The 24,555-nt window shown below is 44.4% G+C and overlaps 1 protein-coding gene across 1 annotated transcript in view; it reads left to right on the top strand.

Moving 5' to 3' along the window:
- Positions 1-24,555, top strand: part of LOC144127786 (ADP-ribose pyrophosphatase, mitochondrial-like) — a 364,491-nt gene that overhangs the window by 304,233 nt on the left and 35,703 nt on the right. The window contains exons 6-8 of the mRNA XM_077660694.1: positions 7,646-7,739; positions 9,670-9,768; positions 9,969-10,148. Coding sequence (XP_077516820.1) covers positions 7,646-7,739; positions 9,670-9,768; positions 9,969-10,148 — 373 coding nt within the window. The remainder of the gene's footprint in view (positions 1-7,645; positions 7,740-9,669; positions 9,769-9,968; positions 10,149-24,555) is intronic.

Genomic DNA, 24,555 nt, shown 5'->3' on the forward strand with positions numbered 1-24,555 from the left:
GTAGAATCTATGTACACCTATAGACTGTCTAAACAATATAAATTAGAAGAATCTAAAAATATAAATGCATTAAAATTGCTGGCCGGACTGGAAAAGCACACTCCTACCTACCCAACGCGCAAGCCCGAACAATGGAATGTGAGTAAATGCCGTACGGGTTATGGAAATCAAATGTTGAAATTCCAACTGCCGACAATGCTAAATGATTTCTTGAAGGACAAGAACACAGATATACAATCTGTTTCATTGAAAAACCTAAGAAAGAAATTTGTATGGAATTAGAATGTGAACATGTTTTTCTTATTCTTTGGAACCATTTGTTTTTTTTGCATTTTACTCCTGTATCTCTACTTTTTACCAGATATATTTCAACTATCTTATACGGGAGTCTAGGTTTGTGCACGCTTCTATATGTTATGTAATAATTTCATTACCTGTATGTCTTATTGATGTATGCACAACTTGGACTGGCGTATGTTTCACTGTCACTTATTAGTCTGCTTTATGCACTTATATATATATATATTTTTTATTACTGCAGCAGTAGCTGCAGATTGCGTTCCCAAAATCCAAATGCTGTGTTTTCTTTTCTCTTTTTTTTTCCTCTTTATATTTTTACCATGCGCTGCCTCTGTTTGCCATGTATTGGGGTGCGGGCCTAGTCAAGCCTATGTCAGGCTTTTTGTCTGTACTCCAAACATCCTTGAGATGTTGAATAAAGATTGTATTGTATTGTATTATACCCTCAGGGCCACTACGGCATTATAGAGGGGAGTGGTTACAAAAAAGGGAGATAAATTTAACAAAATGGAGTTAATGAAACAGACAAGGTAAAAACATGACATCTACATATACATTGTTAGAAGGCGTTGAGGAGAAAATAAAGATAACAAATATAAAATGCATCCTAGTTATACAATGTTAGCGAAAACGTTCTTTGATAATTGATGATCGGTGATAGTGGCCGTCGAAGAAGAAAGGTGATTCCACTCAATCGATGTGCGTGGTACGAATGACTGAAAAAAAGTTTTTGTTCTGCAGAAAGGGATGCCAACCTTATGAATGTGGTCACCTCTCGGCGATACATACTCAGGTGGTGAGATACGCTCGGTACGAAACTGGGGGTGATAGAATAATTTGTGAAAAAGGCACAGACGAAATATTTTGCGACGTGATGACAGGGATGATAAGTTAAGGCTAGATTTCATGGCACTGATACTTGCTGTTCTGGTATAGTTAGAAAGAATGAAGCGAGTAGAATTATTTTCAACCATTTTCAATGCCTGTGTTAGGTTTGATTGGCCTGGATCCCAAATTGACGCGGCGTACTCGAGCTTGGTCCATATTAGAGTTTTATAAATAAGTAATTTTAAAAAGGAAGGTGCTTTAGAAAAGTTGCGTCGTAAGTATCCAAGCATTCGGGGAGCGCTGGATGTTATATGCGCAATGTGAACGTTCCAAATTAGATCAGAGGTGTTATGAAGGCCGAGATACTTCTAAGTAGTTAGCGGATCTAAGGGTGCGTTATTAAGAGAATACACAGGAAGTTCGTTAACATTTCATGACACCCGCATAAATTTACATTTATTAACATTCAGTTCCATTAACCATAATTTACACCATGTAAAAACAGCATTAAGGTCTGATTGGAGCCTGGTTATGTGAAGTTGTACGGAAGGGTGACCCAAGAATATCGTTCAATATTTTCTTGTCCATCTTGCAGGAAATCTATGGTGAAGCTTTTCTAGAGCATAATTCTAAATTTTTTAAAAGCTATAAATGTATCGATTTAAAAGATTTTCAAGCAAAAGAAAGGAAAAATCCCCTTTTTCAAACTTTAATACACAAAGAGCATTTATGCCTTCCGACCATTCAAAACGTTTAGAAATAAATTGCGCACTGACAAACAAAACTAGCTAGAGGCGAGAGGGAAGGTAGAGGAATTCAGGATATCACTGCAGAACAGACATTCGGCTTAATGAGTAATACCACCTTAATGTTAAAGCAATTAACAATAATCTCACAGCCCCAATCAAGTAATGCGCAATAGAAGTTGGCGCTACGATGTTCCGACATGATACCACCAAGCTCTCTCAGAAGACGAAAGATCTCTTTATGTAAGGTCAAAGCATGAAAGCATCTAACGCCTTACACAGAATATAACTGGCAGAGCTATCAAAATTATTAAGGCCAAGATATCCGGCAATTTGAAGTTTTATACGTAGAGAATCGAGCATGCTGTAAAGAACGGAGGTAGCCTAAAAGGACCGAAGAGGAAACTAGGCATACGCAAAAATCAGATGCGTTGACAGACAATGAGAGCGATACCATTTTACAGTTTGTTCATTCCTCAAGGCTGGCGGCACGCGGCTTTATTTTATTTTATTTTTTTTATTTCAGAAGTACTGAGAGCCTTCGCAGAAGGCCTTTTGCAGGAGTGAGCATACATTGTAAAGAAAGTACTACAAAGCAGACAAAAGCGCAACAAGACTTGATAATGATAACAGTGGTGTCATCCGCCTGTTGAAGCAGATAAACACTGAGAAAGAAAAGAAAAAAAAAAGAAAAAGAGAAAAATGCTTTCTACCAGCTTACGTTGTTCAGGCCTATAAAAACAATACTGGCACATAACACGAGCACTTGGGCACCGTGAGCTCCCTTTGGCAGGTAAACAAGGCATTCGCTTTACCGTCAGCAAACACAAGATGCCAACCACAATGATTGATGAGTAAAGTAATAACACCTGAAGCCTAGCGGGAACCAAAACTCTTAGGTTGAGCTAACGTATGCACCCCAGTTTTTATAAAGAAAAATTCGGCAGTCAGGCATTCCACAGCGCCAGAAGGCAGAGCGTTCCAGTGACTGACGGTTCTTGGAAAAAAAGGAATTTTGAAAGGCATCAGTTGGGCACATATATGCTTTTTTAAAGGGTTTGCACGTGTGCATCGACTTATAACAGGTTCGATATGAATGATACTGTCTGTACCAAGTTCACTATAGTTGATTAGATGCATGCATTTTATTCCTTCATAATATCGCCGCAATTTTAATAGTTCTAAATTAGCTTTTTCTACGAGCGCAGTTGCTGAGGTATGCCAGCTATATGAACTATAGATGAATCGAGCTGCCTTTTTTTAATGCTTTCAAGTTTGGCAATGTTTAATTGGGTGTACGGATCCCAGACTGCACAAGCATATTCAAGAACGTGTCTGATAAAAGGTTTATATGCAAGGAGTTTTATCTCTTGAGCAGAGTTCTGCAGAGTTCTTGTCCATTAACCTAGTTTCTGCATGGCCTTTTTGTAATGTACGAAACATGTTCATTCCATCTCAGATCTGACGTGAGGGTTACATTAACTATTTGCAGGTTTTAACGCAGGACAAAGGGTGTCTATTGACGGAATAGGAAAATATGAGGGGTTTTCTATTGCGTCATTGCTACCGTTTTTTTCTTGCTTATTTCCATTTGCCACGTTCAGAACCAGTTTTCTATTTTAGTAACGAAGAATTTAATTGAGATTGGTAAGTCGAGTTTTTACTTTCTTGGTAAATAATACAGTCATCAGCAAAGTAGCTTTGTTTGTGATGCAAGACGCGATCAGATTTACTTTGATTCTTCGGATCCATGCGGACACAAGTCTACGTTGTTTCAGACTGCAGTGGTAGCTTTGCACGCCCTCGAAAGTTCGATATCAGCTTTAAGTTGAGCACGGTTGAGAGCGGTGGGTTTTCTGTGCGACGACCGCTGAGCACGCTTGTTGGTTTCGCCACCACCGGGTCATTCAGTTCATTATGGGCGAAGGTCAGCCTAATAAACAGTTTTGAAGCGAAAGCTTCCCTACGGGACCTCGTGCTATGATAGCGGAGTGCCTGGCTTTCACCTTCGGCTGAGTTAGAGGTCAAACCATGAAAAATAGAAAGAAATATAATCGACATCCATGACCGGCAGTTGAACCCACGGCTGCGCGAGCACATCTCCTTTAAGGGCCGCCGAGCAAGACTACTAGGCCTTGCGCTAAACGAAAAGCCAAAAAAGCCGTCCGAACCTAAGAATAAATGCGAAGCAGTCGACATTTTCAGTAAAACTTCTATTTGAGCTAGTTGGTGCATTTTTTAACCAAGGGAACGGTGCAGCGCTAAAACAAGCAATCACACGAGAAGGACAAGACACGACAGAGGCGTTCACCTGAATGATGACTACTACCGGACCACACGAGCGTTAAAGACTGCTCAGCGACGACGACATCCATGGCCACGACACCAGCCCCTATTATCTTGCACCCTCCCCAACTGCCGCCAATGTTGAAAGGTTCACCGAGCGAGGGTCTTGAGAAATGGCTGCACCAGTTTGCGCGTCTCAGAGTATTGAACAGTTGAGATGGAAAGACCAACGTGGAAAGTGAGCCACATTTTCTTCGCCCTGGAAAGCCCAGCCAGAACTTGGTTTCAAAACCAGGAAGCATCTCTGGCGACGGAGGAATCATTCAAGCGTGAGTTCCCGCTCCTTCTACAGTCACGCATCCAGCACCCAAATGAGAAGTGATCGCATATGTAGAAGACATAAAACGTCTTTTTCGACGTGTTGATCCCGACTTGAGGGAAGAGAAGAAAATAGAGCTTTTCATGAGTGGTGCTTAAGAGGCACTGTGAATTCAATATAACCAGTCACAAAAGACAAGGCACAAGAGAAGGAGTGTTCACGCCACAACGACTGGGCTATCAACTGAGATTTATTAGAAACGACATAGTCCCAGCAAAGCGGTGCACTTATATGAGCTATTAGTACACCTGCTTGCACATCATCCTCTTTGTAGCTTGTAAAACGCACATCTAGTAAAGTATGGCACATGTCTGCCACTCTAGTTGGCATATGTATTACATTTTCACATCAAACGAGAGAAAAATATCAGGCATTCTTTGATGATTAGAATCAAGCAATAAAAGATCGATATTGAAATCACCACAAATAACTACAGGCAACTTAAACTGCATGCATTGCTCGAACATATTTTGAAGAAATGTTAAAAAAATAACCTGTGATCCAGAAGGCGGCCTGTATACAACGGCAAATATGGTACCAAAACACTTTAACATGAGACACTCAAAGTGTGGATTTATTACACAAAACTCTTGTATTGTGACATAATTTACGTAGTTCTTTATATAAATAGCCACACCTCCTCTCTTATCACTCCGTGAAATTGATACTCATTTGTATCCTGGAAACTGTACAGCATCTTAATCGTTGGTAAACCAAGTTTCAGTGAAAGCTAAAAATTCAAATTTATGGTTTAATGCATTCAGGAAGATTTCCACAGAACCCCGTTTGTTCCGAAGGCCTTGAGCATTGAGATGGAATAAAGAAAATTTATTTTTTCCCGTAGGCGCTTGGAATGTTTAAGGAATCAGCACCATGATAAGAATATGTGAACGGAACTGTCATTTTCAAGGGTGTCAGTGCTATCAGTTACCGCGATGCGCGTACGGCCCTTTCCTCAACATATCTTATCCAGATCGTTTGTCGTCTTAATCCTGATAACTCGGCTGTGGGGACCGCGACGAACAAACATTTTTACATTCTTTAGCCAGGCAAACTCGTACTGCTTTTCTTTCACCGTTTTCTTCATTTTCCAAAAGAGCACCTTGTTCAGTGCTGTCAGGTTTTCATTGAAGAATATTTTAGGTATCGTTTCCTTTAGCTGTCCTTTTTTTGCAAGTCATGCGTCTCTGGTTTAACGGGATACGAAGCGTACAAAAACAGATGCAACCTTCTTAGCCCTCTCCTTGATCTCATTGTCGTTGATAGATCGTGAGGGCAATCGATGAACAGCTTCAACATCTGTCTCGGACCGGAGCGGAAGCTCGAGATAAGTGGTCAAGACATTAATCTTTTCCAGTAGGTTTTCATTACCATGGTGGGGCAGCCCAAGTATTTCTAAATTTTGACGTCTGCCGTACTGCTCTAATTCGTTAACTTGTTGCCTTAATTCCTGGTTTTCTTGTTCTCAAACCTGAGCCTCGAGCTTTTACACTCGCTTTCAGAGGGCAGATATGCCTGCATCCTCTTGTTTCATTTTTGACAGAAGTTCGTCGTATTTTGTGGACATTTTTTGCATAAACTGCTCAATAGCATCCACAGTGGCCTTGATTCCTCCTAGTGTGTCGATTTTTGACTTAACCTCGAGTACGTCTGTGAGCACGAGACGAATATCCGCAATTTCACTTGCAAGATTTGCTTCCGGTTCCTCACTTGTTTTCTTGCCACTCTGGTTGCTTCGAACATTAGCTGTTTTACATGCTGGGCATTTTCATGCTTTTTTTTGCACTTTCTGCCTTTTTTTTTGTATGTCGCTTCATTTACCCCTGAACATGTGCCAATATGACACATATGCTGACATTCCGAGCACGTTAGAAACACTTCATCCTCAGAAAGTTCTTCATTGCATGCAAGACATGTGTCAGTCATTTTTTCTATCGTCACGACAGACCGAGAAGTCAGCAGCAGCGGCTACCAGAAAAAAAATGGCAGAAGATACAAGAAAAAAAGAAAAACCAACCTGTAATTTAAGGTGAAGGTATCGGGGTCCGGGTACAAGCTCCTGCGGTGCCGCTGCTGCTGAATGCTTGTGAGGCAGGTCTTCGGTGGCGCGATACTTTTATAGCTGTTGGGTGGTTACGTCAGAAGCTACGTTGATACTAGTAGCCAGTTTCCACGGCATGTAACCCATAGCCAGTCATTCTTCGGTAGCTCATCCAGGCTAGGCGTACGGAATTGGCTCCTGCAATTTAAGGTGAGGATTTTAGGGTCCGGATAGCAGCTCCTGCGGTGCCGCTGCTGCTGAATGCTTGTGAGGCAGGTCTTCGGTGGCGCGCTGCTTTTAGAGCTGTTGGCGGGTTACGTCAGAAGCTACGTTGATACTAGCAGCCAGTTTCCACGGCACGTTCCCGATAGCCAGTCATTCGTCGGTAGCTCATCCAGGCTAGGCGTACGGAATCGGCTCCTGCAATTTAAGGTGAAGGTTTTAGGGTCGGGATAGCAGCTCCTGCGGTGCCGCTGCTGCTGAATGCTTGTCTGCTGTGCGCATGGGCTCCTCCGCCGCGGTGCACGCCGTGCTTATGAATGGCGGCGCACCAAATTGCAGCAGTAGTGCTACATTCGTGTGGAAATTCTCAGCCAATTTCTCCAGTTTATGAAATCCTCGCCGAAATTTCCAAATGCCGTCCTGAACTACCTTTAAAATTAGTGCAATACTTTTTTAAAAGATAGTCATGACGCTACCCAACTATTTTTTGAAGCAAGTATTGGTATATGTTGTCATCCTTCGACCCGACTGGACCAGAGAGCTCTACCTTTCACCGTGCTGCAGAATACTTACGAGAGGAAGCAGCATTTTCTAAATGGCTTTGCTTCCATTCTATATAGCTGCAGCACCGGATGTCAGCGAGCAGCGCGCCTGCCTTTCGATTCGAGCTTCAAACCTAAGGCATTGCTTCAGTGCTGACTCACCTTATCCTTGAATGAATTCGCGTACTACAGAACTTCATTATTTGTATCGAATAGCTCATAAGATCAGGCTTCAGATTTCTTTTACAGTTTGTCATAAGATTTGGTCTAACGCCTGTTTTATGATCTCTTCTTCCCGAAGGCATCGAACGTCGAGGACATCCTTGGTGCAAGGACCCGGTCTGGAAATCGCGTTGATGAAGATCTTCCGAACGGATCAATTCGTCCTGCCAGGCGTAAGCAATTAACTTTAATGGCATGGTTCTTGCTTTATCTGGTGGGTCAGATGACCTGGTGATTTCATTGCCAAGGATGAAAGAGAGCTTTGTCGTAAAAAAGTCATCTCTTTGGCATTAACGTTTAACGTCAATAACTAATCACTCTACTTTCCGACTGAGAATTATACAAAAAAAATGTGCTATGATTCGCTCCCGCAGAACATGTCTGCTGCTGGCTGCAGGACACAAATTGTAGACAAACTCACGTGGTGCGTGCCAGCCGCTTTGGCGACCGCTCCTTCGACAACCGAGTTCGCAAAATGGGAAAGACAGCAGAAGCGGTTGTGCAGAAGAGCCTCTTACTCCACTGAATGGTTGACTCAGTGTCGGAAAGACATGCAAAAACTCATTTTCGCTTTAACCACGTTGCATCAATTAGGCAGACAGTTATTAAAAGGTTAGTAGTCACATGCAAATTCATCCTTCAATAGTGGATAGGTAAAACTTTCCGAAGATGCCGATTACCATCTCCTGTGTTTTATTCATCATCATCCTCATCCTAACCCTGCAGGGCATTTCCCGTTTGCTGACTTTCGCTAATATATCATTAATTCGCACTCGTTCTGTGACCCGCTCTTCCCATCTCTCAACATTACGCCTTTCATAGTTTACTGCACTGTCTTTGTTTCATACATTTTCGTTAGGCTCCAAGTTTGTGCCCCGTATATGAGTAGTGGCTTTTGGTCATGAGGCATATTGGTAAGCTGTTATTCACGAGTACCAGGCAAATAAACTTCACCTTATTGTTATTCTGCTAGCTGTTTCACTGTCATGTTCCGAAACCGAGGTCACTACTCGCCATCGGTAGATGCATTCTCTTCTCACTTCTGTTATGTCCCTGAGTGCTCTAAACTTTGGCTCTTTTCCTGGACTGTTGAGTTTTCTTCGTAAGAGTGTTTACATCCCCTGATCTGCTGTTTCTGCGTAGGCCCTCAGTCGCGACCTGCAATTTCTGCCTTGACATCAAATTCAAATTCAAATTCTTCATTTATCCATGAAGGAACACTCATTAGCATGGCAGTGTCATTAGCAAATCCGAAATTACTGACGTGTCTTCCATTAAATTTTAACCTCAGCTTGTCGCAATCCAAACTTTGAATGCTTCCTCTAAACACGCGCTGAATAGCAGGGGAAAGACGTCTGCCTCACATAGTTCATCGCTTTCCGTGTCACTTCCCTGCCATTCCTGCAATGCATCATATGCTGACACCTGCTTTGCACAACTAGCTGTACTGCAAAATGTATGGCTTAGCATTGTAGTCCCAAGCACAATTCTTCCAATTCGAAAGCCGTATGACAGCGGACGACTTTTCTTGTGTACCCTTTTGGTTTATTTCCTTCACCAACAAGCACGCGTGGCTTGGTGATTTAAAAAACAAGCCCGCTATAAACATCAGAAGCTTCGTTTGGGATAGCTGCTTCGAATTCTTGAATACATAGCGCAAAAACAGACAAAGATGACACCGTACAGGCGTTAGACAGCCATGTTCTTTCACGGGGAGCACAAGCCAGAAATTGAGCATTTGGTACAACTCTGCAACTGCGCCAGTAGATTGGGGGCCTAATGATCTCCATTGCGCAGGTAGAGACTCTATAATTTCGATCAGCAAACTCAGCCAGTAACAAATATGCGACTGTTGCCTGTAAACGCCGTTAACCCCAAGTCGCCTTTATCCACCAAAAAGATGCTGCCGTGAGACTAAATCAATGGTCAAGAATGGTGCTCTGCTGAGAAGCCGGCACCACAACCAGATGTAAGCAGGAAACTAGAGAGGGCCGGCTTGCTGCATGTAGGAAAAATTATGTAGCTAGTATCTTCTTTCTGAGCGGGGTTTGTACAAGGAATCAAACGAGCTTACGTTCTTGTTCCTTCTTTTTTTTCCTGCAGGATTTTGTTCCTGGAGAACAGAAATATGACAGCGCCATGCGAGTGTGCTTCAATATTAATGAGGGTGCCGCAATGACAATGCCAGAGCAAGTGAAAGCGGTAAGCGAGAGGGTTCGTGCTGTTCCTCGCGAACTTGTCTTACAGTTTATACGAGAGAACGCGACCGCGACACGCTGGATGATTTGCTAATTGCTGTCCACCGCCATTACATTTCATAGTTCACAATTTTTTCCATATTCTATTTCTTACCGATCAATCTGATGATTCTTTCTGTACTCAAACAAGCAAATCTTTTGCAGTATTTCTCAGAGTGTGTTCACAAGGAGTTGGACGCAAGTGATTTGAGCCAAGCGGTGGAATGCTCAGTTGTACGTCGCGGCTACATGGATGACCCGATGAACACCGACAACTGCTGGAGGGAGGTTGAGGTCTGGAAAATTCATTACAGTGTTAAAGAAACTCTTGGAGATAAGTTCCAGGTACGTTAGGAAATGCCCACACTAAAGATTTTTTTTATGGAACGGCGCCCAAAATGCGGAGAACAATACTAACTATAGTTTGTGTTCGGGCTGTTTGGGCTAGAAAGGAACACACGAGAAAAAAAAAGACGGTGCACTAAAAACTGACAGTCTCTTTCTTGCTGTGCGGAATGAGTGTATGCGCGAAACCGATAATTAACCAGAAAATCTGTAGTGTACATACACACCGCACAGAAAAAAATATATTGTAGCGGAAGAGTAACTTTTTTTTTTGTTCACGCCCTTAACACAAGGTAGGCCGGCTCCTTCGCCGATAACGATGCTGAGGCATCCCCCACCACGCTTTCTATTTAAATGACATCTGGTATTTCTGTTATTTGCAAAAATGGTGCTAAAAAGAAACGCCAGGCAGAAAAAAGCTACGGGGCGCACAAGGCAGTACCTATGTGTTTTGAATGCGATCGCGAAAGCAGTTTTTAATTTTGTTAGTTGGTTTTTATTTTTTTTATATTTATTTGTTTTTCTTATTTTTAGCGACATATCTACTCATTAACAAAAAGTCCTAAAGCAGCGCATATACTTTGCCCACCTGCGTTCGCAACGCGGTTTCATGGTTTCGTGCTCGCCTCGCGATGTGCAAGTGCGGATTTCAATTTTCTGCGGGTGAAATGTTAATTTCTTTGCCGCGTTTTGGGACGCCACATGCCCTGGACATCGTGTTTCGGTGCCGATGGTCCATCTAATGCTTTCGCATTAATAATTCACAAGACATACACAAACAAGGAAGTTTACGACTTGCTCTGCAGAAAACGCAGGGGCATCTGCAGCATGCACTTGTTGATGCGTTGCGACATCACCGGTTCCTGAGCATACGCCAGGACCTGCCTGCTAGGGAACGATGGTAGGCAGTGCGTCACCACGGACCCGAGCACCCGTGCTTAGCCTTGCGTGGCTCAGCCTTCTACGGGGAAAAGGGGATCCTGGTAGTAGAGCCGATGGCGAGCGTTTGGTCTTTAAGATCCCTCGGCGAAGGCAATACAACGCTTTTGCCCCAACTTCCCATAGGCGGCACCTCCGGCCTGATCCGACCAGGGCAAATCCGGAGTCGCATTTTCCTGTCCGCCCCTCTACCTTTGAGTTTCTTATCTCTTTCTTACAACTCTCCTCTCTACTCCTCCCTTCTCAATTTTTTTTTCACTTTACATAGGCGGCTAGGGTTGATTTTGTGTGGCGAACTACCCTGAGTTACGCCTTATTTGGTTATAGTTACGGTGCACAGTTGGCATGTGAAGGACTTGCTCGCAAGATCCTGTCCCGTCCCCTCTTTGGGCTCCGTGGCGGGTGGCTGCCACGGTGGCATAAAACAGCATCTTTTTATGGCTAGTGTTTGTTTTTCGACCGATTGCCCTCAAAAACGAGGGCGCATTGATGTAACAGCTCAGGTCTTCATGAAGAACACTAACACTTTCCCTAGGTTCCGTGTTATTCACAGTGGAGACTCAGAAAAAAGGGCACGATACATATCTCCTGCAGCGATGGCGTAGAGGTAGAGCACCGCCTCGCGTGCAAGTGGACCGGAGCTCGATTCCCGGAGCCGCGCAATTCTCCAGTGAGTTTGAAAAAAAAAAACTCCGTGTGTGGATAGAATGGCGTATCCAGGCCTGAGGCGCGGCCTGATCTCAGTGTCCAGCACCGGCAACGCACTCCCTCACCAGAACAGGATTTGGCCGCCCTGGTGTAGTACTTTGCCACAACCTTCTATGAACAAAGCAACTAACCCTCGGCCCTCAGAGGCTGCGGAGCAATTGACCAATGCTGTCGTCAGACTTGTGACGCAGCGGAGGGTGCTAAGAATCACTGGCTCCGGACAGGCTGCCATTGGAATCGAAACCTAGCAACGTTTAACGCTAGAATTTTATCCAGTAAGGCTAGACATGCAGTGCTGCTCGCGGAACTAGCGGGCATTAAATGGAATGTCAAAGGCTTAATGAAGTTAGGAGGATAGGTGAAGCGTATACAGTACTAAAGGGTTGGCACATACTGTGCTATCGCAGATTAGCGGATAGGCGAGAACTATGTGTAGGATTCCTGATAAATCAGGGCAACTAGAGGAGTTCTGTATTATTAACCAGAGGGCGGCAGCTAGCGCAATTAAGCTCAATAGGAGGTCCAAGTTGAAGGTGGTGCTGTCCTGAACGCCTACATCAAGCCATGATGGCCAGATCGTTGAAAGCTTCAATGAAGACGTGGAATCAGCAATGAACAAAGTGAAACTGCAGTACGCTGTACTGGTTGGCGACTTCAATGCGAAGGTGGCAAGCAGCAGGCTGGCGACCAGGCGGTAGGCGACTTTGGGATAGGCTCTAGGAATAGTAGGGGACAGTTACTAGTAAAATTCGCTGATACAAACAATTTACGGATGTCTAATGCCTTTTTTCACACACTAGAGAACAGAAACTAGATCTGGAAAAGCCCCAATGCTGAGGCTAAAAATGAAATGGACATCATTCTACGCGCACAACCTGGCATTGCGCAGGATGTGGAGGTCGCCGGAATGGAGCGGTGTAGCGACAACAGAATGGTAATGCTTTAAAGCAGCTTCGATTGGAAGGTGGAACGGAGTAATCTAGTGAAGCGGAAGCCCATTAACGAGTTATGGGTAAGAGGAAAAGTAGAGGAATTCAGGATTTCGCCGCAGAACACATATTCGGCTTAAACTGAGGAGGACGATCTGAATGTTAAAGCATTGAATGATAGCCTAACTGTGACAATTACGGAGTGCGCCGTAGAAGTAGGTAGTAGAATGGTTCGACAGGATACCGGAAGCTACCTCAGGAGACAAAAGATCTTGATAAGAAATGCCAAAGCAAGAAAGCGCCCAACCCCAAAGACAGAATAGAACTGGTATAGCTATCGGAGTTAGTAAATTGTGATATCGGTTATCAGTGCAAGCACATGCTCATGACGTAGGCCGTCCTGATAAGTGCTATAAAAGCAGAGGCATCTTTGAATAAAGCCACTTTCGTTCCTGCTCTGGCTTCGATGCGTTTGTGTCATTCCTCGGCCACGACAGAACATAAATAACACGCAAAGTAGCCGACATAAGGAAGTTTAATACGGGCAGAATCGAGAAAGCTCTAAAGAACACAGGTAGCCTAAAAGCGGTGAAGAGAAAACTAGATATCGGTAAAAACCAGATGTATGCGTTGAGAGACAAACTTGGAAATGTCATTAGCAATGCGGATGATATAGTAAAGTAACCGAAGAGCTCTACGGAAATCTATGCAATAGCCAATGTAATCGGAACTCTTATGAGAGAGGCATTAGTGCACAGCAATAGGATATCCAGCCAGTAACGAAAGAGGAAGTAAAGAAAGCCTTCGAAGCAATGCAAAAGGGGAAAGCAGCTGGTGAGTTTCAGGTAACAGCAGATCTGTTGAAGGACGGCGGGGAAATATAGGCAATGCCTTATAATTTATACCGTACCAAAAGCTTGGAAGAACGCTAAAATTATCTTAATTCATAACAAAGGAGACGCCAAGCACGCCAAGGACTTGAATAATTACACATCGCTCAGATTACTGACCGTTGCCTGGAAGGTATTTATTAAGGTAACAGCTAACAGAGTCAGCGCCAACTTATACTTCAGTACCTTAGACATCAATCTACCTAATGATCAGGCAGGCTTTCGTAAAAAAATACTCCGCAATAGATCGTATCCGCACTATCACTCAGGTGGTAGAGAAGTGCGCAGAATATAACTAGCCCCTATATATTGCCTTCATTAGTTACGAGAAAGCATTTGACTCAGTGGAAACCTCAGCAGTCATGCCGACATTGCGGAATCAGGGTGTAGAAGAGCCTTATAAGAAAATACTGGAAGATGCGTTTAGCAACTGCCCAGTTAACTTAGTCCTTCATAAAATTAGAAATAAGATTCCAATAAGGAAAGGCGTCAGGCAGGGAGACATGATCTCGCCAATGCTATATACCATCAGTTTACAGGAGGTATTCCGAGACCTGAATTGGGAATAGCTATGGATAAGATCTAATGAAGAATGGCTAAGTAATCTCCATTTCGCTGATGACATTCTCTGGCTGAGTCACTCAGGAGATGAATTGCAATGCATGATCAATGAGTTCGACAGGCAGATCATAACGATGGGTGTAGAAATTAACATGCAGAAACCCAAAGTAATGTTGAACATTCAGTATAGCAAGAGAGCAGCAGTTTCTAACTGGTAGCGAGGTGCTGGAAGTGGTAAAGTAGTGATATGTCTACTTAGGGCATGTAGGGACCGCTGCTCCGGATCATGAGAGGGAAATAACCAGAAGAATAAGAATGGCTTTGAACGCATATGGCAGGTTCTCTGAGATCATGAATGACAGTTTACAAATATCCCTCAAGAGGAAAGTATAAAACAGCTGTGTCTTACCGGTACTCACCTACGGGGCAGAAACGTGGCGCCTAACGAAACGGATTCAGCTCAAGTTAAGGACCACGCAGCGAGCTATTGAAAAAAAATGGTGGGTGTAACGTTAAGAGACCGGAAGCGGGCAGAGTGGGTGAGAGAACAAACGCGGGTTAGTGACATCCTAGTCGAAATCAAGAGGAAGAAATGGGCTTAGGAAGTGCATGTAAGTCGAAGGCAAAATAACGGCTGGTCGTTAAGGATAAGAGAGTGGATTACAATAGAATGAAAGCGCTTCAGACGGTTGCAGAAAGATAGGTGCTCTGATGAGATTAAGAAGTTTGTGGGTATACACTGGGCGCAGCTAGCAAAGGACAGGGTTAATTGGAGGGACATAGGAGAGGCCTTTACTCAGCACTGGGCGTTGTGAAGCTTATGATGACGATGACGGTGATGTCTTCGTCACAATATGAAGAAGCTGGAAAATAGGGACCTTCTTTTGGAAGTGTTGCGCCACCATCAGGATGAGAAACTTGCAAGGAGTGACAGCATTTAGATACATTGCCATAGCAATTAGCCGGCAGCGATCACTAAATACTGTCCATGCTGTCATTTCCCACGATCACCTAAAGTGCATAAGCGAAGAAGAACTGCTGGATGCACTAAAACAGCAATATGTGACAAATGCGTGAATAATCAAGAAGGGGACACGAGAAAGAAATAACAAAACACCTAGTACTCACTTTCGAATTAAGCACACTCCCTGAATCTGTAGAAGCAGGGTACTCAAAAATCAAACTGATGTCATATATCTCCAAACCACGATGCTTTTTCAAGTGCGAGAGGTACGGCCACGGCTACCAGAGCTGCTGGGGCTAAGTCGCATGTGTGAAATGTGCCTCATATGATCATCCCACAGAAAACGGCGGAGTAGCAAGCTTTTTTGTGTAAGTTGTGATGGCAGTCATCCTGCCTACTCACGCGCTTGTCAAACGTGGAAAAAAGGGAAAGAAATAATCACACTCGAAGCTAAAGAAAACACCAGTTTCAAAGAAGCAGGAAGGCGTTTCTCAAATGTTCAGCATCCTACTTACGCTGTTGTGGTACAAGAGGAAACAGCACCACAGGGGCTTTCGCCTCTTGCTGGGGACACACACACGGTGAGCCGGGAGCAGAGCTTCCGGTGCCACAGGTGGCAGCAGCTGGCTCTGTGCCACCACCCACAAAGCAGGCTGCCCGGACCTCCAGGTCAGCAGACCCCAAGGCCTCGCATCACGCGGCGAGGTCTGAGTCACAGTTACCTGCTAGTTCTGGACGATCCTCCAGCACCTCTTAGAAGAGGATGCACACAACTCCTCCTTATCCCCTGCTGCAGCGGCGGCAAAGCTCTCTCGAGCGCGAAAAGAAGGGGTTCAGTCCTAACGACCGGTCGAAAAGACCCGCCAACCTAGAGCTTTAGCCGTACCGCCAACTAGCCTATAAACATCCAATTTCTAGTTCACTAGAACTGTGGCGGACTTTTGAAGAACTACGCTGACATAACAGATATTTTAAATTAATTCTCGCCGGTAGCACTGTGCCTCCAATAGACTATGCTAGGACCACAAAAAAAGATTCCTAAAAGTATCAACCCTTTCACTGTGACCGAGATAACTCAAGCAAGCTCTCTGAAGGCTGTGCTATTGTGGTGCAGGGTGGTGTTGCAACTTGGAAAATTCACCTAAAAACCTCATATGAGGCTGTTTAGGTCACCATGTTTCGTTTTAAAAACACAGAAATATGTTCCATATATATTAAATATCACCCAACCGTTGCAATTCACGATTTAGAAACACTTTTAATACAACTATCGAAGCTATATCTCTTATTTGGAGGTTTTATTGCTCACTCCTATTTTTGGGAATTGAACAAACTGACGTCAGAGACAGGATTCTAGAAGATTTATTGTCTGCAACAACGTCTGCCTCCTGAACACCGGGAAACGCACTTGCTGCTCTCCAAGCAGCGGGGAAAATGACATGCCTAGAATTATCTTTTTGTGCACAAAGTGTTTGCACTGATTATAGATTGGATGTTCTTGACAACCCGTATGGCAGCGCTCATCCTCCTGTCATTATCAGTCTGACATCCTCACCATCAATCACCTTAACCAAGCCACGGCGTTGGAAGTTGGCCATGTCCGACTTGGTGCTCTTCCTAGAAAATGCCTGTTTGGAGGAAATCTTTTCGCACGGCGTCGAGGTTACGAATTAAATGAGGTTTTCACAACATATATCATTGCCGCTGCTCACATAGCCAATCCCCCGACTCTGTTTGGGGTGCAAAAGAATCAAAAGGTCTGGTATGCACGGGAATGTAGAGAAGCATGAGAAGATGCAAAACAAACCACCGGGAAATTTCCGTTCATACCCGCGCAGGAAAACCTAATTTTATAAAAGCGAGGGCCAAAGTTCGATATATCTGTTGTAATGCCGAAAGACTTCATGGCAAGGTTATGTATTTTTCATACACAGTTCCCTTAAATCAAAAAATACATGGGAGCAAGTTGGCAAACTTGAACGCAACTTTTCTCCTTTTTCATTTCCTTCCATGACACCCTTTGATACGCATACAAGTATTCACGAACGGGCCGACATACTTGGGGAGCACTTCCCCCATGTTTCTAGTTCACTACACTACACTGGCTTTTCTTTAAAGTACAGAAACAGAACAGAAAATCAAAGACCTCCAACGGTTGGTTACACTAGCGAAACCTCCAATATTTTTGTTACAGTTCGTGAAATTCATACATTACTAACTAATGGTAAACAGACTGCACCAGGCCCTGAGAAGATACATTATTAAATGCTAACCCATTTTTTTGGACATGCGGTAGAAGCACTATTGAAATTTTTAAACAAAGTTAGGGTGTTGGGGAAAACGCCCGAGGCTTGGAAAACGGTAGTTCTCGTACCATTCCTGAAACCTGCAAAACTCCCAACCTCTTCTAGTAGTTGCAGGCCAATAGACCTTACTAGCTTCTTTGCATATGCTTCGAAATCATAGTAAATTTTAGGCTAGTGTTTATTCTTGAATCTCGCGAATTCCTCGAGCTCCACAATTGCGGCCAGAAAAACTTGTTCAGCAGTGGGCCATCTTGTTCGGCGTGAAAACACACTCCGAGAAGCATTCATACATAAGCAACACTGTCTGACAGTTTTATTTGATATATATAAAGCTTAAGTTACCACCTAAAGTTTTGCGATTCTGCACAACCAGACAGGTCTGGGCATCCGCGGCAGAATGTTAGACTGCCTGAAAAAATTCTTGCGAACCGCACACTTCAGGTCCGCCTCAGTTCAACCCTCCCAAATAATTTCACTTAGGAAAACGGTGTACGTCAGGGATGCATTTTAAGCAGTGCACTTTTCATCGTAAAAATCAATTTCATACCCAAATAATTCCAAAGTGTTTTGTGTATTCAGTTTATGTCTATGACCTCAAAATTGCATGCACATCATTCAGCTTAACAACGTGTGAAATATAGGTACAACTCACATCAAACAAACTTGGTAATTGGGCCGGAAAGAAATAGATTCAGGTTTCCCTCACACAAAAAAATGGCTGTCTTTTTATCCCTCAGGAGAGGCCTGCAGCACGATACCATCGTGTACTTAAATGAGAGCATTCTCATATTAAACAGAACATAATTTTTTAGGTATAGTATTCGACCAAAATCCCACATTCTTCCCACACATAAATAACTTGAAGGTCAAAACCTGTCGAGCTGTAAACATTCTTAACGTGCCCTCATGAAGACACTGGGGCTCTTATATAATATGTATTCTTCATATCTATCGTGCACTAATGTGCTTTTGTATTGATTACGGGTGTGTTATCTACAGTTCAACACTGCTGGATCCAGTACATAACCTTGGTTTGCGTCTTTTGACCGGGGCATACAGGATAGTCTCTATGTCTATACAAATGAACCAACACTAGCCTGCAGAAGAACCATGCTAACATGTTCACACATTCTGAAAATTTGTTCTTGTACGGAACACATTTGTTACCTTATATTTACAAAATGCCCCTGTAGAATGCTGTTTAGCAACAAACCCGAAGCCATCAGACCCCTCATACTCCGTATTGAAGAGCAGTGCCAGGGATTCGACATACTGGATGATAGGGCACAGGGACCTGACCCATTGCACAACTGCCGTGCTGTATGTGACCTCACATAAGCGCGCTTTCGTAAAATACAAACACCTCATGAACATGTAATACAAGAGTTCTGAGCAATTAACGAGAAATACAGTGATCATGCTGCATTTTATACAGATAGTTCGCAAACAACACATTATGTTGGCTGTGCTGTAGTCGAAGACAAACGAGAAAAAAATAGTAAGGGTGCCTCATTGTGCGTCAGTTTTTACCACCGAATGTTACGCCGCATCCTTACCTGTAGGAAAAAATACTGAAGAACAACACTGAAAACAGATGCATTTATACAGACTCCATAAGCGTAATTATATCACTACATTACAAATATGCAAGAAAGCCTTCAATAAGATACATAGTTCACAGCCTAGTAGCGACCAAAACACAAGGGCTCAAATTAAATTCTGCTGGGTACAAAATCACGTACGGGTCTGCAGCAATGAGATAGCTGATGTATGTGCCTCAGCCTACTGTGTGATCCTAAAACACAAAATGTGTAAATGTCGCGTAACGACACTATGAACTGACAAAAAAACCTGAGAGAAAAAAGGCAGCGACCATGCACTAATGAAGTCAATAACAAGTTACGCGGAGTAAAGCTACTTATAGAAGAGTGAAAGATGTGCAGTCGTCGAGAGCGTTTTATTGAAGCAATTTTATGTAGTCTTCGTATTAGACACACGCACCTAACACACACTTTCATTCTTGCAGTTAAAGACAGGTCTAAATGCGCACAACTGCAAAGATATGGTCACCACAAACCACATATTATTATACAGTACAATACACGAAGAACTTTGAAAAAGCATTTCCCACGATTCATTGACGAGCACATCCAATTTCACCCGTGCCTACCGGAAGAAGGATATTCACTACTCAAAACCTTTTCTGATATTTCGTTCCTAAAAGATGCAAACGTACTAAACCTGCTGTAGCGTTAAAAAATCTTTAAACTTCCTCACACGCAACAGGCAAATTAATGTTTGCGTTTGGTGCATGATGGACTTAGCTGCTTATGTGCCATAATAACAAGACAAAACAACATTTTTTCTGCAGAATAAATAACTGCGGTAGGCAATATAAACCAAATCAAATCTTTATTTTTCATGTATGCCCTGGTACATAAAAGAGCTGTGGGAAAAAACTGCCCACTGGCAGTTTTAACAGCAGCGGGCATATATTATAAGTGAAGATTACATGAAACAGCACACATTGAAAGAATGACACACAAACTAGTGTGATGACAAAGGAGAAAGAAAAGAGAAAATATACTAGTTGAACAGAAGAGATATTACGCAACTACATTTCGCACACATAGCAATACAAACGCTGAATTGTGGGATAAGAGCCTGCATATAAATTTATATCACTCATTAGGTAGTTCTATAACACTGAAGGTGTCATATAGCACAGCTGTTGTTTACCGGAACTGATGCAAATCGCAGTCACAGCCAATTCTTTTGGAGATAGTGTTGGATAATGCGTTGTTTTACGATGAAAAGGCGTTTGAAGATTAAATAGGTTTTTCTGTGCCTCAGATTTAAACTTTACGGTGAGACGGTATGAAGAAAGACGAAATATTGTTATTATGTGAGATTTAAAGAAAATATTCGTGGTACAATATCCACATGGTTCATTGTAGTTGTTCCGGACGTACTTTTTCTCCAGGAAGTGAATATGCTGTAAGTTACAGAAACAGGCTGTTCTCCAAACTAAATGAAAATAAATTGAGGTTCGAGCAGAAAAGTGCATTATATAACATAATTTTTATTTTATCGGCAGGAGATAACATATCCTACCTACCATACCAGTTATTTGTCCTTATTTCTTCTTTATATAGAGGATATGTCGTTCCAAGTTATATTAAAGAAAAATCTTTCACCAAGGCATTTGTAACTATCGACTCCTTCTATCTTACTTGAATTTATTATAATATCGTCGTATTATAAACATGAAGTGTTACAATTATTCATTATAATATATAGAAAATCTGTATCGTCAAACAGCCGCCGCGGTGGACCAGTGGATATGGTGCGTGGCTGCTGACGCAAAAGAAACGGGTTTGGTACTGGTGACGACGGTCGCAATTTCAATGCAGGCGACATTGCAGAAGCCCGTGTACTATAGTATGTTATTGCGTGTAAGACTCCAGGTAATCGGGGAAAGAAAAAGAAGTTTGTCCCTACAAAGGGTGCTGCACATCGCTCTTCAGAAAAACCTCGGCATCCACGTAATACATGTCATATTTGAAGAGAAGTGCATACTCGCCTTCTGAAGAAAATCCAGACGTCCTCTCACCGTCTGAGGCCTCATGAAAACCATGCATGAGTGCAGCTGAGCTGGGCACTGACGCTAGGCTTAGTGCCTCCGCTGCCACGCTGGCGGAGGTAGGTCTGCCGGCGTCTTTCGCGGCAGCACCTGCCAAGCAGTTGACACCTGATCCGCGGCGCCAGGGCCAGCTTTGTGCTCCTGGTTCATCGGCAGATGCACCCCTCCTGCTTTCACAAAATGCCGAACTGCTCATAAGTGATCTGCCCCCAGGGCCAATGGCCATCAACTCTGCACTTCCGGATGGGCCTCGAACCGCACGGCATGATAAACCAGGCATTCCAATGGACTTATCGGCACCTCTACCCGTGCAAAAGTGCCCTCGTGCAACTCACAAGCATCTCTCAAGCAACAGCCAACCGATTCCATCTTCGGCAAGTAATGACTCCCAAGGCAAGCGCACTTGTCTTACGATCGAAAACTCAGTGGATCCTACACACGGATCGTCTTCTTACAAAGTGACCATTAAATCTGTGGCCAACAAAAGCCTCACGAATATACCAAACAAGATTTTACAAGCTAACTTGGACGCATGCCTAGAAACCAAAGGATTTTGGGGCTTCACAGCCAGGACAGTCCAGCTCCATTGCACTGTGACTTCCGACTCTGACTGCCATAGAACGGCTGCAAACGCTCACCAGTATTTGACTAACAACCGAAACCTCAGTGCCAGTACTTGTGTATTTAGTTGAACGCTCCGACTTGCAGCGCTGCGTCGTCTACAACGTCGAAATCACTGAGGATCAAACTGCACTCCAGCGTGAGTTGCACTGTCCCACGCACCGTGTCATACAGGCCCGACGCATGGGAAAGGGGCGCTATTGCATAATCACCTTGCAAGGCCCTCTGACACCACCAGCCCATCTGTACTATTATGGTTGTATTTTACGTCCTCGGCTATATAAGCCGTGTGCGGTATATTGCTATAACTGCTTCCGTACTGGGCATATGCGCAAACCCCGCCCCTTCACTGCTGCGGTGAAGGTACATCGGAAGGAAAAGTGGCATATCGATGCTGCCTTTGTAAATCCGATGACCACGAGATAACATCTCCAAGCTGTCCGACAAAACAAAAGGCTACACAAAAGGCTCGTCGTCGAATGACTAAGCATTGGACAATACATGAAAGTATAACTTCATTGCAGACATCCAATCGGTTCGAAGCTCTCCAGTGGGATGACGACGGGTGGCCGGAGCTCCTTGAGCACACATCGCATGATCCTTCAGCTCAGCAGCCTTCTAACGATACTGTGCGAAAAGGACGCCGCCGAAAACAGTCAACAAAGCAGCGCAGTGTGTCTGAACTACCGCAGGACGATATGGCCGCAGTCGACGAACGTATCGCACGTCTTTTAGCGGAGGTCACCAAGCTCCGGCAACACCGTGAGAGAGAGAAAACTTTTATTTGTTTCCAAGAGGTTCGCGGGGATGAAGACTTCCTGGTCGTCTTGCTTGGGTGCTGGCGACTTGAGTCTTCAAGCAAGAGTGGGCCCTCAGTCCAGGGCTCCACTGAGTTGTGCCGCTTCAGTTGCGTGCTTTACCAAGGCCCTCTGGACCTCAAGCTCGCTGCTGAAGAGACAGCTCTCCCATTGCTCCGCACTCGGTGTTTGTTGATTGTGGAATGCTATGTTTCTCTTGCATTCCCAGGTGATGTGATAGAGTGTGGGCGTACTGCCGCACCAGGGGCAGTCTGGTCTGAATTGCGTTGGTGATATCTTGTTGTATGTGTGTAGGTTAGGGAAGGTGTTCGTCTGTAGCCTACGCCATCCTACAGCCTCTTCCCTATTTAGTGCTTTGTGTGGTGATGGATATCTCTTTCTGATTCCCCTATATAGTTGTAGGGTCTCTGTGTAGCCCCCCTCGCATATGAGTAGCCGTGACTCCGAGACGATCGATAAGCCTGCTCGGTAAGTGAGCCCTCGAGCTAGACTGTCCGCCCTTTCGTTTCCTGCTACGCCTGCGTGGGCTGGCACCCAGATTATATGTTGTATGGGTATTCTTTCAGCTGAGGCTGCCGCCTCGCTGATTATTCTGAGGGCAGTGCCGCTGATATTGCCCTTCGTATAGTTTCTGCATGTTTCTTTCGAGTCCGTTAGGATATTTAGGGAGCGACCTTTTCTGTAGCCTTCGGCTATCGCTAGCGCGACGGCAATTTCTTCGGCCTCTGCTATCCCTGACACCCCTACTGAAGCGCAGGGGATAGTTTCCCCTGTACCGTTGACCACCGCTACCGCGGCTGTGCGTTTCTCTGCTCTTGCGTACATAGAAGCGTCGGTGTATAGTGTGCTTTCGGATTGGCCTAGCCTTCTGTTTATCTGTTCGGCCCTGGCTCTCCGCCTTTCTTCGTGTAGGTTGGGATCCATATTTTTAGGTAAGGGTCCCACGTTGAAAGTTCTTCTGAGGTCGTCTGGAACTTCTGTGTATCTGTCAGCCAGACCACTTGCGTTCCGACCTAGCCTTTTTAGGAGCGCCCTTCCTGTGGGGGAGCCCCTGAGCCTCGTCAATTGCGCACCCATTTGAGCCTCTGCTAGCTCGTCAAAGGTGTTGCTGACTCCGAGCTGGAGTAATTTTTCATTTGACGTGTTCCTGGGTAGGTGCAGAGCGATCTTGTAGGCCTTCCTTAGTATACAGTCGGCTTGCTCTCTTTCCGCTTTTGTTGTTGCGTGGTAGGGCAGCGAGTATGTGACCCTGCTGACGATTAGGCTGTTTACGAGTCTTAGGGTGTCGTCTTCCTTCATTCCGTATCTTCTTTGGGATACTCGGCTGATCATTCTTCCTACTTGTTCCGTGGCTTTCCTGAGCAGGGTGATGGTGTGGCTGCATTTGCGGCTACTCTGTAGCCACATGCCCAGAATGCGGATTATGTTTTTCTCCGGGATCGGTTGTCCCTCGAGGACGACGTCCAGCGGGGCTTGGGTAGGGTGTCTCCCTATTCTGATGAGCTCTGATTTTTCGGTCGAGCATTTCAGGCCCCTCTCCTTCACGTAGTCTTCTACGCAGGTGGCGGCTTCCTGTAGTCGGTCTTGTTTTTCTCCTAGCGATCCTTGGGTGATCCACACGGTTATGTCGTCGGCGTACATGGCGTGTTTGATACCCGGGATCTCTTTGAGCTTTCTTGCCAGTCTTAGCATTGACATGTTGAAGAGCACCGGCGATATGACTGAGCCTTGGGGTGTTCCTTTGCAGGGTGTGGCGAAGACGTCACTTCGCAGCTCGGCTAGCCCTACGGTCGCTGTTCGGTTGCTTAGGAAGGCCCTGATGTAGTTATGGGCTCTCCTTCCGCAGTTCGTGTCGTTTATGCCTTCCATGATGGCGGCGTGGCTTACGTTGTCAAAGGCTCCTTTGATGTCGAGGGCCATGACAACGTTTTCTCCGCTTCTCGGCATTTTTTCAAGTACTTCCTCCTTTAGCTGGAGGAGTACGTCTTGTGTGGACAGGTGGGCTCGAAACCCGTACATGCTATCAGG

The sequence above is a fragment of the Amblyomma americanum genome, chromosome 4, assembly GCF_052857255.1.
Source record: "Amblyomma americanum isolate KBUSLIRL-KWMA chromosome 4, ASM5285725v1, whole genome shotgun sequence".
NCBI lineage: Eukaryota > Metazoa > Arthropoda > Arachnida > Ixodida > Ixodidae > Amblyomma > Amblyomma americanum.